The 14,667-nt window shown below is 39.7% G+C and overlaps 1 protein-coding gene across 7 annotated transcripts in view; it reads left to right on the top strand.

Annotated features, from left to right (window-relative positions):
- Window positions 1–14,667, top strand: part of kmt2ca (lysine (K)-specific methyltransferase 2Ca) — a 159,134-nt gene that overhangs the window by 84,034 nt on the left and 60,433 nt on the right. For all 7 annotated transcript variants that reach the window (XM_079602700.1, XM_079602699.1, XM_079602697.1 and 4 more), the window contains exons 12-14: window positions 642–805; window positions 11,090–11,197; window positions 13,555–14,369. In XM_079602700.1, the coding sequence (XP_079458826.1) occupies window positions 642–805; window positions 11,090–11,197; window positions 13,555–14,369 (1,087 nt within the window). The remainder of the gene's footprint in view (window positions 1–641; window positions 806–11,089; window positions 11,198–13,554; window positions 14,370–14,667) is intronic.

Below are 14,667 nucleotides of genomic sequence, written 5' to 3'. Positions count from 1 at the left end.
GGCAGATGGATTTGTTTATCTTGCTTTATCAATTAATTAGAAATCAGACCATGTATGCCACGTTATGTGTCACGTATGTGCAAATGTTTCGAGAGTTGCAAAACGTGACTGATATAATTAGTTCAAAGGTCATTGTATTTAAATAGCCCAGAGAATATTGTAGTCATATTGTAGAATATTGTATCCTGAGATTAGTTAGACAATATTGTTTATATCCAAAATTTTCACTACATGACCATGCAGACAGACACAGTAACTTACACAGAATACTGGGTCTTAAAAAGCATTTTTAAAAGTTGAATACATTGATACAACTTAAATACAATGCTCATGGCGTATGGCACTTATAAAAAGTTACAGATCATCATAGTAAACAATGTCTATGGACAACATGATGGACGCAATAACTTTTTAGCTCAAATAACAAATTTCAACTTTACCAAAACCACATGCTCTACATTCCTGCTTTAGGTGCTGTGCTTATAACTTTAGCTTGCATTAACACTAGAAATTCCTGTTATGTAAAGGTTAATAAATAATATCAGTTTACCAAAAATAAATAAATAAATACAAAACAATGAAATTACTCCGTCATCTGGATCGGGTCATTGATGCTTGTTTATTGTAATTTTCTCTTTTAGATGGGTTCACGTGGACTGTGAGAGGCAGGAGGGTGCTGACCCTAACAGTCGGGTGCAGGATGGGTACACCTGCAGAGTGTGTAAGCAGGTTCAAGAGGAGAGCGGGCACAATCAGCCCATCAGCAGCCAGGAGCCTTCACTCGCTGACCCAGAGCCAATCGAGGGTGAGTACATGTCTCTCAGCGCTCCACACACTTCTGATGTTTTTGTTAGCCTTGCATTTGGCTGTATTATAGAGTACTAGAGTGCTGTTGCATGAAAATGTCATTTATTTTGTATTACTCTCTAGACCAAATACTATCCTAGAATGTATTTTTGAGGTTGGGGAATCTAAGTGTTGGGACAAACTGCTCTATGCAAAGACCCTGTTTACACCAGCTTTTAACATCTGTGTCCGATCAGCTTAGACAGATTTCAGTTTACACCTGGCATGAACCGGCATATTGAATTCATCTCCTGTTATCATTTTTGATCAGATTTCGCAGGAAGGGTCTTACTTGCTACATCAGTGTTGATATAGCACAATTTTATTTATTTTTTAAACTAAAGCGTTTATCCCTAGTAGTTTATACTACAGATGCTATGTAGCCACATGTGTTTTTTGAATAGCATCAGATTTGATTGGTTCATGTTTACACCTGTATTTAGGGCTGAACACTTGAGATTAAAACAATTAACATAATTGATCATTGCCAATTCTTTCTTTTACCAGACAATTAAACATGCTTGTATATCTAAAAATGTTAAGAAAAGGTTTGTTGGTTTAGTTTCCTTTTTTTGTATTTAATTTTGTTATGCTGCGTGTTTGGTATAGAGTTCAGGAATAACCTAGCATTTATTTTCCTTCCTTCCTTTTTTCTTACATTATGTATTATAATTTCTTTATTTTTATTGCCATTTTTGCATAAAAGGTATATAATTAAAATCAAAACTTGGCTTTTGTGCCAATTACATGAATGTAAATTATGAATGTAAAAAAATACATACAATTATAGATTTACAATATTAAGTTGGTCTCTTTTTTCACACAATTTTAATTTCTTCCCATGGCTTTCAAACATATAATTTCAAACGTATCAGTTCTTCCATGGAATAAGTCTGTATGTTGTTTAACCAGTTCTATCAACTCTCCATGTGAGTTTTTTTTATAGCTTATTCTATTTTCTTATGTTGAGGTATTGTTTTCCTGTTGACTTTGTCAACTGCTGTTCTATGTGTGATGTTGATCAACTGTAAGTTGCTGTAGGCTGGGTTTTTGTGATGTTAAGCACTCTTCATTAGTCACAGAGGCTCTGTCGAGGCTGCAGCATTTAATGTGTCAGAGATGTAATGTGTGGGCCTCTGTGCTGTCAATGATTGTAATTACAGTGTGTTTGTCAGTTCAGCCAGAGAGTATTTGAGCAGGTTGAGAAACATTGCTGCCATATCTTAATACATCATTCATAACCTGCCCTAAATGAGCATTTGCATTTTTCAGTGTCATGTGTTTTGGAGGAGGGACACACGGGGACTGCATACTCACTCTCTAGTACAATGTGAAGTCAGCATGAAATGAATGTGGCCCTGTTTACTTTTTACATACTCGATCAAAGGGGAAAGAAGTGTTTGTCTTTGCAATCTCTGAAATGTTATTCAAATCACGTCACTTCACGTTTTCTCATTTAACATCCAATTTCACCTGGCAATACATCACATTACAGAAGTAAAATGGTTTGCAGATGCCATTTCATGTTGACTTTATGGCTAGTTTTTGAGTTCACCAAGGAGAATTGGGTTAGAGATTTTATACTTTATATTTTTGTTGCACACTACAAAGCTCTCTAAAAATGCTGTTGAAGAAAGAAAATGAATCGGCTTCCTGTGCTCGTGGTCCCAGCTGGTGAACTATCATCAAGACCCTGGAGGCTAAAAGCAAATCTTATTTTCTTTGGGCCCATTATTAGGAATTGTAATGAGAATGGACTCTTCCTGTAGCCTGATGGCAAAGAGATGAATTTGCAGTGAGCCTTTTGCGGTTGTCACATCCCCCAACTGCACCTTATTACCAATGATTTTATTTTCTTCCTGTGGGCCTGTGGTGGGGAGTTGATATATGTTGGCATGTGGTTGGCAGAAAAGGATACAATCAGACCCGGTTGTAAGGGCTCTTTGTAAAGCCAGTCATGCCAGCAGCAATGCACTGGGCCACTGCCAGCAGCTAGAGGAAGCAATCATCCCATTGTTGGGCCCCCAAGAGAGACGGCTCTAATCGAGACAGAGACGCCCACCTGTTAACCCACCCTACCACACCCCCACTTCCTGATAAACACACGCTGAGTGCACACATGCACACGTACATACTAGGGTTGTCACGACACAAGCATTTTAGTAGCTGAACTTTCACAGTTCTCATTGCCAATATTAATACCACAACAAAAACTCACATGCTAATGTTTCAAAGTTTATTCAATTAAAAAGAATAATAATTTAAAACATTAGCTGTCAAGTACAAAGTACTTCTCTGTGAAGTAACAATAAAAAAGAGGTAATTATTGACGCAAAGAGAGTAATTATAATGAACAAAAACAAAGAGTGATAAAGTCAGATAATTTAAAAAACAATATACAGTCAATTGACTAATAGACTAAAAAAGAGGTAATTATTGACGCAAAGGGAGTAATTAAAATGAACAAAAACAAAGAGTGTGATAAAGTCAGAAAATGAAAAACAATATACAGTCAATAGGCGAATAGAGTCACTGGACAACTTAATTGTTCAGTGTCATGTGTTTTGGAGGAGGGACAAATTGGGACCGCATATCTCTTTACTTTTTACATATTAATTCTAAGGGGAAAAAGTGTTTGTCTTTGTAATCTCTGAAACGACCGTCCATCCCTGTTATTTTGTCAGTTCACATTTTCTCATTAAACATCACATTACAGAAGTAAAATAGTTTGCAGATGTCACTTAATGTTGACTTTAAAGGTTATTAAAAACTCAATTTAAAATATTAGCTTTCAAGTACGAAGTACCTCTCAGTGAAGTAAACGTTGGTGTAATAATATAAATGAGGTAATTATTTTTTAAATCGTCAGTAATTAAATGAAGCGCGATAAAGAGAGAAAATGGTAAAAAAAAAAATAGACTAATAGACTCGCTGGACAACTTAATTAACAAACAACACAACAAATCTTCTTTGTGCTGTTCCTTGAGATTACAATTATTTTCATAATAGAGACATGCTAATATTTTAATCTCTGCTGGCCTGACTGTACATTTTCTAACCATCTGGCTTGACCACTGAGACAGAACTCAAGCACCAGATTAATTTATGTAGAACAGTTTTATTTTTGGTTTTCCACCTTATTTTCTGATAATTGATGGCATGCAAATGTTTGTGTCGGTCTGAACAGAAACAGAATCATTGATAAAAATGTTTATCGCACTTAATTTTCGCAACGAATATTAATTTTAGTGTGAACATACCGTAAAGGGTCATGAAATCCTAAAACACATTTTTTAGATGTTAACCGATATGAACAGGTTGCACATCACTGAGAACAATAGCACTCGTGTTTATTATTAAGGGAAAAGTGGTTATTTTTCTGAGCTATTTCTTTGTTCCGGTTAAAAAAGCAAAGTTGAACCAACGTCATGAAAAAAAGGGATATGCGTTAATTCGGAGTGGTGATTGACTGCAGTGGCTTGAACAGTAAGAATGTACGTCAGCAGTTTCTGAGCATTATTAATGAGAAAGAGCTTGTTTAATCCAATCACTGCACTGTATTATGCAAGAGATCGCATTACAGCTGAAAATTGTCACGAAACACCGGTTTAGAGCTGTTTTGTTCTCTGCCTGTTGACTGTTTGGACACATGTGTCGTAAGTGTATGTTTCCTCAGCACGGTAGCACAAAAGTGTTGTTTGTATTCTACCACGATGCTGTCATTGCTGAAGTTTGTAACATTGATCATTTAGTTCATATACAGACCAGAGAGAGCATGTTTCAAGGTTTATGGGCATATTTAATTTACTCTAGTGAAGCAGCACCTTGTATTTTAGGGTTTTTATTGGTTGTTTTCTCCCCTTTCCCTCCATCTACACTCCCACTTTTCCATAGCTTTACAAGCCCATATCTTGAGACTTTTCCAACTCTGAGGTGTGAACAACCAGGCGCGCGTTTCATGAAACTTTAAGAAATTGAGGTATTCCCCATTGACGTGAGACATTGCCCATAGGAGTTGGTCTTGCATGCTAACAGCTTACCATAGCGAGTTGTTAGCAAACTTCACTGCATGTGCTGCGGGTGTCTGAGATGAAGTTCATTCAGAGTGTTCACATACAAACCAAACTTTTTGTGAACCATCCTGAAAATAATCCAGTGTTGCCCAGAAGCGGTCATTGGGTCATTCATTACAATGCAACAAGCATGTGGCAATGGAAATATACTTTCAGTTATTTTCCTTGTCACAGAGAGTCTCTGGACTTCCAGCTTCTGGCAAGTCAGGCACTAAGGTCAACAATGATTCACGCTGTATCGTGAGCCATTTATGTAAGGTAAACATTGACTCAACTATTTGGGTATTCTGGATGACTGGTCGATTAGTAAAAATCAATAGTCTTTTAAGTCCTCGTCTTGTTTTGGCATTGGAGTACCAGTAATTTTGAGTACATTTTGAGTATCCTTAGTACATTCATTGGCAGGTAATTATAGAACCTCATTGTGTGTTAGTCACATGTTTGAGGGGGTATTTTCCCAAGGGTGTGGTAAAACGACTCCACCACCCATCTGAAGGTTTTTGTTGCCATGGACGCGTGATGCCATCAGTGATTCATCCTGACACTGCTGAAAAGAACCATAGTCACGCTTACTCACATGACCCAGTTCTCAAACAACACAATCACCTGTGCTCGTGCACTGATGACTAATGGTACTGTAGCTGCTACATAGCTGCTTTGAGATCAGCTTCTTTCAGGAAGCGACTGTATGAAGTGTTAATCTGTTAGGCTGGAGGCCAGAGCCTGTGACCGTCTGATGTCATATACACACTGGGAAATGATAAATCCTTTTAAGTTCATCTGCTTTGCTCTCAGGCGGTGTGCAACGCTGCCGGGTGACACTATCAGGTGAGTATTGACGAGTGAAGTCAGTGTGAGGGCTTATGGGAGTTTGCGGACCCTGAGGCGCACCCGATCAGGAATAATAGGTGTTTGAAACCCAGCGCCAGTGTGCAGATCAGCCAGCAGGACTTCTCTGCTCTCTGGAGCGGGATTGTGTCAGTATCCTGTTATAAGCTCCTCTTCTCCCTTGCCTGTCCAGCCGGACTGCAGTCATTGTGCATCACTGCCTCATGACCTCAGCGGCCTTCACTCTTGTTTGAACTCTACATGTTCACTGAGGTATCCCGAGGCATGTTTACATGCTGCCGCCTCATTGGAAGCTTGGCTAATCTTGAACCTCTCTCTTTCCTTAGTGGCACATTGCAGAATATAGAACTTCCTCTGATACATTATTGCTTTTATATGTTGTTTTATGGGGTGACACAATATAAACTTATTGATGTGATATTGAAAAATGAAATATCGATTATCAGACTAATGTATACGGATAATATCGGAATTTTAATAACGTGCCAGTAATTGTATTGCACATTAACGCTGGTCGCCACCCATCATAAAATGCAAAAAAGATGACCACAACGCAGTGTATCTACTAAAGTTCACACTACAGGATTTTAAAACGTCGGGCTGAACTGTGCGGTTCACACTACATGACTTGCTCTCTGTGAAATCAGGAGTGTTCAAGTTGTTCGGCTGTTCACACCACACGACACAATGTGATTGATCCGCAACTGGAGGTAACTCACTACACGAGTTGACAACAACTCTGTCACCCAACGATTCTATCTTGTCTACAAACCACATTTTGTCACGAAAAATCACGCAATAAAATGAACCGGACGAAGAACACAACACGCGAGTCTTTGTTTGAATATGGACGTCAGACAGAAATTAGTGCTGCAAACTGTTTGCACGATGATTTGCTCTGGAAAAAAAAAACGCGTATTTTCCCGGTGACCTCAACCCATGCCTTGCTCTGATTGGCTGTAGCTCATGACATCATATGTGGTTGAGGCGTGCGCTATTTTTTTTACAGTCTATGGTCGTGCGACAGCTCCGGATATCTAGCATGCTAGATATTTTTCTGCGCTCGGCGACGCGTCTGCGAGCGTCTTTGATGCGTTCTTGGTTCTTTCGTACTAACAGATTGGAGAGCGTTCATCGGCCGCTAATCCCCCGCGATTTGCACGTGATAACACCCCGACCTGTCGGCGAGCTCAATGATTTGCAAATCGGGCTTAAAATCCTGTAGTGTGAACTTGGCTTAATATGATTTTGTTTGGGATTCCGTAAAAAAGACGGGGTGTTAACCCTGGAACACACCAAGCCGACGGTCGGCTGTCGGGCAGTTTTTGTGCGTCGGCCGACTAAGTTTTCTCAGTGTGTTCTGCACCGTCGGCTGAAATTGGTCCTCGTCAGCTTTGTTTCGGACGATTTGACATGTTGAATCGGCGTCTGGCCGTCGGTGAAAGAGGGAACACTGATTGGCTGTTCAGCTTACTGAACGAGTCAGTGCACGAGAATAATAGCAAAACAGCGAGCAAAGAAGTCAAAACGGCACAGATAGAAGGCTGTTCTAATGTTACGTCATCTTACCTGAATGTTCCTTGATGAATATTTCAATATCAACATGAGCGGAGTGGAATAAAGAAAGTGTTTAGCAGGATTGATATTCAAAACGGTAAGCATGGGCACATGAATGACGAATATATCTGCAGAAATAGACAGTTGTCACATTTACACGCAGGCGCAGAACTGCGTCTGAAGAATTCTAGCTGACAGTCGGCTGTAGTTCTCTCGGTGTGTTCAAGTGCAGCTTTTTACCCCGACGCGAGGCGACTACACAGTCGGCTTTCATCAGCGTTAGTTCGTCGGCGTCGGCTTGGTTTGTTCCAGGCTTTAGACACCCCAGTCTACTTGATGGGCTCCAAGTTCTTAAAGGGGGGGTAAAATACTTAGTTTCAGTCAATCTCATGTTAATCTTGAGTACCTATAGAGTAATAGTGGTTCCTTCATATCTCCAAAAAGTCTTTAGTTTCATCATATTTATAAAATAAAAATACAGCTTTCCGATTCTATCCGGAAAAAGCCGAGGTCCTTGATTCTGGGCGTGGGCGGAGCTATAGAGTCAAGCGGGAGCGCGTGATACCGTTGTACTTACATGAATGGGGTGTTTTATCACTGGGACCGCGCCAGGTTTTAATTGCAACCGGTTTGCAAATCCAGCGACGGCCTGGGCCTTGTTAATAAAACATTCGTCACTGAAATGACCAGAACACAAAACCGCACTTGCCGAACTCCTTTGCTGTCCCGGAAATACAAACTGCATCCACTGTTCCAGTAACACTGGGTTCTTTGGGAAGCTGAACAAGGTAAACTTCCCTCCCTCACATCCCAAAACACACTTTTTTGGAGACATTCTTGACATCAACCATTCCTATTTAGCGCTGATGATGATGATTTCCGGTAGTAGCGCGTCGATGAGCGCGGTCTTTCTCTCCTCTGGTCGACGTGTGCGTGAACGCGCTTTTCCGAGAGCAATGCTCATATAAGGAGTTCCACTCTGGTCTACGTCATTAGATCTACGATAGAAAAAAAACAGCCGAAACGTGTTGCAACCCGGAAGTATGATTTTCAGCACAGAAATTCTCTGTTATTCGTTCAAAATAACTTTTCAAACTTTGGCCATTATTAGCATGAGAATCCATCTCTTTAACACTGTAAACAACTCTGAATACATGAAACACCATTTTACCCCCCCTTTAATGTACGTGTTTGTATAGTTATAGTTACAAATACAACCTCTTTCTCCCCCCTGCCTCCCCACACACGTATTTGAATTTCGATTATGTGGCCAAAAGAGACAAAACGCAAAATAAAATTAAAGATCAATTAACTTTAGCATTAATTATTTTATTCATTCAATTTCTATGGATATTGCGCTTAATACAGTTATTGTGAATTATGTTGGCCGCAGTAATCGTTTAGTAGAATTTTTTTTGCATTAAATTGATATTCATTTGTCTAATGTCATTAAGATTTATTAACTCACTTAATACATTTTTGTAATTCAACAGTACAACAGTTTCATGTTTGCATGTCAAACAACCATGCACATTTTCTACAGATAATGTGTAACATAAGTGTCCATGTTCAATACAGATACGTTCCTTAGTGGACTAGTTTGTCAGTAAATCATGAAAAAAGACCGGACGAACTTGTAAAGTAATTTTGAGTCCGAATTTAATTATCAAGCTCAACATATCTGACAAGCTTCATTTTTTTAAAATATGTATGTAGTGTGTATGTAGTGTGTGTAGGTAAGCATTTTACAGTGTTCTTTGTCTGGGGGAGGGTAAGATATTCTCTACTCTACACTATGACTTGTCTGGTTCAAGATAGCTAGCAGCTCTAAACCAGTAAGGCTTTCATCTTCCCTGTGCTGCTAGTCAATTTTAAGTATGAAGACGTTATCAGGACATCACAGTCAACCTCACTTCTCTTTAGCACTCTGAATGATGGCAGTTCTATCCTGAGTCTCTGATGGTTATCTTACACCCCAGGTTACATTTAGATTCAAGATGTTTTACTGGTGTGATACAGATTTTACATTGCCAAACTATTAAAGGGGGTCTTATAGAATTTTTCTCGACGTTTGGGAAAAAAGTAGCTTAATACACAATTTAATAAAATACTGTATTCACTTTAAGCTCCTCCCCAAACCATTTGTTAAAACTAAACTGCACATTTACACACAAACACCTATTCGTATTTTTTCTTTTTCTTAGTGGGTTCTCATTTATTCAGTCTACAGCCCATCTATTTAGTTTGGTGTTGCACAAATGTGTCCTTAGCTAAGGCTTAGCATTAGAACACTGTTTGTTTTTGGTCTAGCAGTTATTCTGAAGTCTTGCGTATGAGCGGAGAGCATTGCTTGTGTTTGTTTATTAATTTTTGTGTGCCCTGTATGAGACCATCTCAGCAGTGTCTAACAAGAGCAGGGCTCCTGAATGTGTTGTCATGGTGATGCCTGGCACAATGGGCCACAGTGGCAGCTTGAGTATTCCTGTTCGTTGTTCAGAGTGAAGGAAGCGCAACAATATGGTGGAGGAGGGGGCAAAGAGAGCACCGTTTAATTGATATATAAGATAGATGTATAAAATGTTGAATAAATACTAGTAGAAAATATGATGTAATTGAATGCATTTAGTTGCGATTTAGGTTTGAAAATGTATTGTTCTGTCAAAGCAAAGCAAATATCATCTGATTGATGGTGTGAGTGGTCACTTTAAATATAGTTGTAATATTAATGTTCAAAGATGCCAGGTTTTGTTGTGGTACAGTTTTTGAAGATGGCACTGGTTGTAAATGTTTTATAAATGGTTGCTGGTTTGATCTCTTTTAGGAGCAGGACATAAGCAATCATTGTTTTGTCCTTTGTCGAGTTATGCACTAAACCTCGAGTTGCTACAGGGAGATTGATCCTGTAATAAGTTTGTGGCGCCATTCTGTGGTTTAACTCATGTCTCCGTACAAATTCCACTGCACTGACCATAGTTGTGTGGCAATAAGATAGGCTACCTGCTGTATTATTGTTTCAAACTGTTTATCAACTGGTGTTTATTATGCAGTGCTCCGTGTGTCAGATTCTTTTGTGGATGTTATGATGTAGTTTGGGCAAAGATCTGATGACCAAACCAATTTATTTTAATTCTGGAAAACAATTGGGAGTTGATGACTAGAATGTCCGAGATAAAGACAATTTTCAGCAACAGTTTAACTCAATGCTTTAAAAATGTAATTGTTGTAACCACCAAGTAAAAAGTCTTGATGTTTTCCTTACACCTTGAATACATGGTATATTCGAGTTATGGCTTGTATGAATTGCATTTGTAGTCAAATCAAGTCAAGTCACCTTTATTTATTAAGTGCTTTTTAGCACAGCAAAATAGTGTCATAGTCAAAGTCCATAGACATAGTAAGTTCAGTGATGGTTAATTTCTGTTGTAAATAAAGTTATTAATTTAGTAAATTTATCTGTAAAGCTGCTCTGGAGAAAACAGTCATCGTCCAGCTCAGTTCAGTTGTCATACAATGATGTCAGTGCAGGCAGGTTAATAATATATTAAGTGTATTTAAGTGTAAATGTATTAAGTTGAATATTAAGTGTCCCCAACTAAGCAAGCCAAAAGCCAAAGGCAAAAAAGGCTTGTATTTTCCAATAAATTAAATTAAACAACAAATTTATGTCATTTCATTGGTCCTTGTGCCTGTTCAGAATAGATCAGAAACTATTTTGTCCCACAGTTGTTTCCTTGTGCAACTTAACACTTCCCTTTCCTATCTAGATGTCTTCATGGCTGTTGAAGAAGTTAATGAGGCTAAGGAGGAAGTGGCGTTGGAGACAGAGCTCAGTACTAGTCCTCTTACTACTCTGCCAGAAGAGTTTCTGTCATGTAAGTTTTTCTTTCTCAGCATAAACAAGACCAAAGCATGCACACATCGGCAAAATTTTGCTCAGGGAATTGGGTCGACAAAAGAAATGATAAAAAACAGAATACACATGTTTGTTTTTCATTTGCAATATGCAAAAAATGTAATAGTGGACTCACACACAGGTTACGTTTCAAGCACACTAGGAAAACCAAGAGAGAAAAAAATCTTAAAGAAATGGATGAATATCAAATTCTTCATTTAATCCCCTAGGTGCTATAGTATCTAATGTGTCAATCCAAAATGTCTCACATTTCAAAACTAAATGATTAAAGTGTGTATGTCAGGTTAAATTTTTTTTTTAGATATATTAAATAAGGGTTAGATGTCTGAGTGAAAATGTAATTAGCATTAAAATTATTACTGTAACTGCCCTGCAATAAGATTTATAGCCATTTCTGTCAAGATCATATTTTTAAAACAAGGGCTGAGCTGTGACGTCATACAAGGGAGTCGCGCCAACAAAGTTCTATTGAAGTATGGAGAGTTTTGAGTCTGAGGAGATCCAAAATCCCCCTCAAACCTATACGATGGCCCACAGCCATACAATTTTGAGCCTCCCAGGCGGGAGACAGATGAGGAGCCAAACAGAAATGTAAATAATTCATATCGAAGAAACATAAATATCTGGTATGAAGAAGAACCAGTGGAGAGTTGGTCAGGTGTCTGGTAGTATAGGCATAACTTAGCGGTGGAACGGTACATGTATTCGTATTGAACCGAAACGGTACGGGCGTCACGGTTCGGTGCTTGAATATACACAGAGAATACACGGTATGAAAATAAATAAAACTCGCGTGCAAATTACTTCATGCGGAACTAACGTTGGCTTACTGTTATACGCGGGTTATTTAGGGACACCTAATCTGTAGCTCCGCCTTAGCTCTGAAGCTCTGTGGCTATAATGAACAGCCTGCGGTGTCAAGATTGCAATGCTGGAATATGTTTGTGTGTGTGTGTGTGTATGTGTGTGTGTGTGTGTGTTGTGTGTGTGTGTGTGTGTGTGAGAGAGAGAGGGGGGGCGCGGGCGCGATCGACTGCTTCAGTAGCACCGTAGGCACCGCATCAGCTACCAGTCTCACTCGGGTTTTAAATCCCATTTTATAACTCCTGAGATCTCCAACCGCGTAGTCCTTCTCAGTGAAATGGGCGCTGCAAATGACCGAAGTCTTGGATACCGAAGCAGCACTGAAGTCAGCGCGTTTGGTCCGAACAAAGTTGACCCAGGCACGGAACACAGTGGACTCTGTGACCGGTTTTAACGGTGTTTTTGCACACAGCACAAACGCAGTAATTCACCATCGTGAAAATACGCCTGCGTATACTAACTACCTAACTTAAATAACTAACTAAATAACTAAATAAATGTCCTAATCACTAATTATCTCGCTCTATCACTCGTACAATTATCAACACAGCTCAGCGAGCTGGGGAGACGTCTCCCTGGTATGACGTCAAACGATTCGTTTGGGGGGATGGGCAGTTTTAAGTGAGGACTGAAAATAACGAACTTTTTCATCTTATATTCTGCCTTTAGGTATCGAAAAACATACAAAACAATACATCAACTTGTCAAACGTGTATTTCCCCTAACTATTTTGTGTCAATCATAATTAAAAATTTAACCTGACATACACACTTTAATGTCCCCTCCACGCCATGGATTTTTGACTAATTCTATTCCTACGTATTGTAAGTTAGAGACTGAGTGTCTAAAATTAGCAAAGTGCTGAGCTACTAGAATCTTGGTTTTCTTGGTTTTTAAAGATCTGCTAGTTTTACCCACATATCAAAGACTGCAGGGGGTAAATCACATTGGCAGATTTGCACGAAATGGTGCCTCTTATATTTTTTTAATTTGCAGTATAAGGATGTTTAAAAGTTTGAGTTTTATAAGTAAAAGTGCATTGTTGACTGTTGCTGCATCTATAATTGCCAAAAGGCACTTACATTTAAAAAAAAATGTGAGGGAGGGGTTAAATCTACTCAAACCAAGATATTGTGAAAACTAGGTGGTCTCTTATATACTACACGCGGTGGTTTTTCAAAGCATTTCTGGGAATAGGGTCACTGTCCACTGTGAGTATAAAGGCTTGTTTGATAAAAAACTTGTAACTGTCTGACGAAGAGCCTGCGTGCACGAAACATAACCTGTGTGTGAGTCCACTATAAAATTGTTTGCATATTTTGGAGCTTTGGTGTGCTGATTTTTTTTCAGTTTTTTTTTTCTCTGTCAGTAAGTCTTGTCCATAAACATGCATAGTGTTCTGTATTATTGTGTTTTCTAGCCACAGAGTTCTTATGTTTGTGTTTTTTGCAGCTGCTGAACCTCCCCAGGAGATCCAGGTTACAGTCACTTTGACAGAGGGTCCCGAACCTCCTCCATGCTCCTCTACTTTAGTGGGCGTACCTTCCCTCTCCTTTCAGGCCTCTACCACTTCTGAAGACCAAAACCAGGAACAGAGTCTCATTGGTGCTTTGGAAATGGGGAAGGAAATGGAGGATAAACTGCCTGAAGCTACAGAGGATGAACCTGAAGCAGATGTTTCAAAAGCTCTTCCTGCTTTGCCAACCAAAGAAACATCCCCCAAACTCTCACGACCCCAAGAGGAAGAGCCTATGTTAGTCTGTCCCTCAGACACCTCCGATATGAAGGATAAAAGGATGACAAATGTCCCAGAAGCCCAGAGTGTTGTGGAGGAAATTGAGCAGGGACAGAAACAGGACCAACCAGAACATGAAGAGAAGGAGGTGGTAGATCCCGAGGTACCTGAGCCTGATAGTGTCCCACTGGTCGCAGAGTGCAGTCCTACTGTGGAAATGGACACTACACCTGTCAGCGAGCACAGTTTCTCCAGTTTTAGCTCTCCCACTGAGGATAAGAGCCTCATTTTAAAGCATTCCCCAGGAATGTCGTCTGAGGGCTCGACCAAGTTGACCCAGTCCCCGTTTTCCACTGAAGCTTCGCCCAGGGAGATATCTCAAAGCCAGACGCCAACCCACAGCCTGAATCCAGCTGGATACAGCCCCAGTATTTTCAACACCACCTTCTTCCCTATTACGCCCAAGATAGGTATGGGAAAGCCAGCCATCTCCAAGAGGAAGTTCTCGCCCGGAAGGCCAAGGGTAAAGCAGGTAAAACTCCTGGTTTTTGGCCTGTGTTTCTTGCTGTTTGGTGAAGGCTCCTGGTTTGCCTTGGTCTCTTTAGGACAGTGATTCTGTCTGTGATCCACATTTTTAGCTACACTGTAATTATTCCTTTGCTCTCCATGTTCCGTCGTCACATTGATTAGTGCCAGAGAGTTGCGTGTATTAATTAACATGCAAAGGCTCTTACTATGCTCTCTCCGGCTCGGTCTCTGCCTCGCTCACTCATTTTTTTTTTTTTAGCTCTCTCTCATGCCTTCCAGTCCCCCCCCAATCCCCCCACTGC

The sequence above is a fragment of the Phoxinus phoxinus genome (genome assembly GCF_949152265.1).
Source record: "Phoxinus phoxinus genome assembly, chromosome: 24".
Taxonomy (NCBI): Eukaryota; Metazoa; Chordata; class Actinopteri; order Cypriniformes; family Leuciscidae; genus Phoxinus; species Phoxinus phoxinus.
Note: the sequence above shows the minus strand (reverse complement) of the source record. Positions and strands in the feature narration are given on the sequence as shown.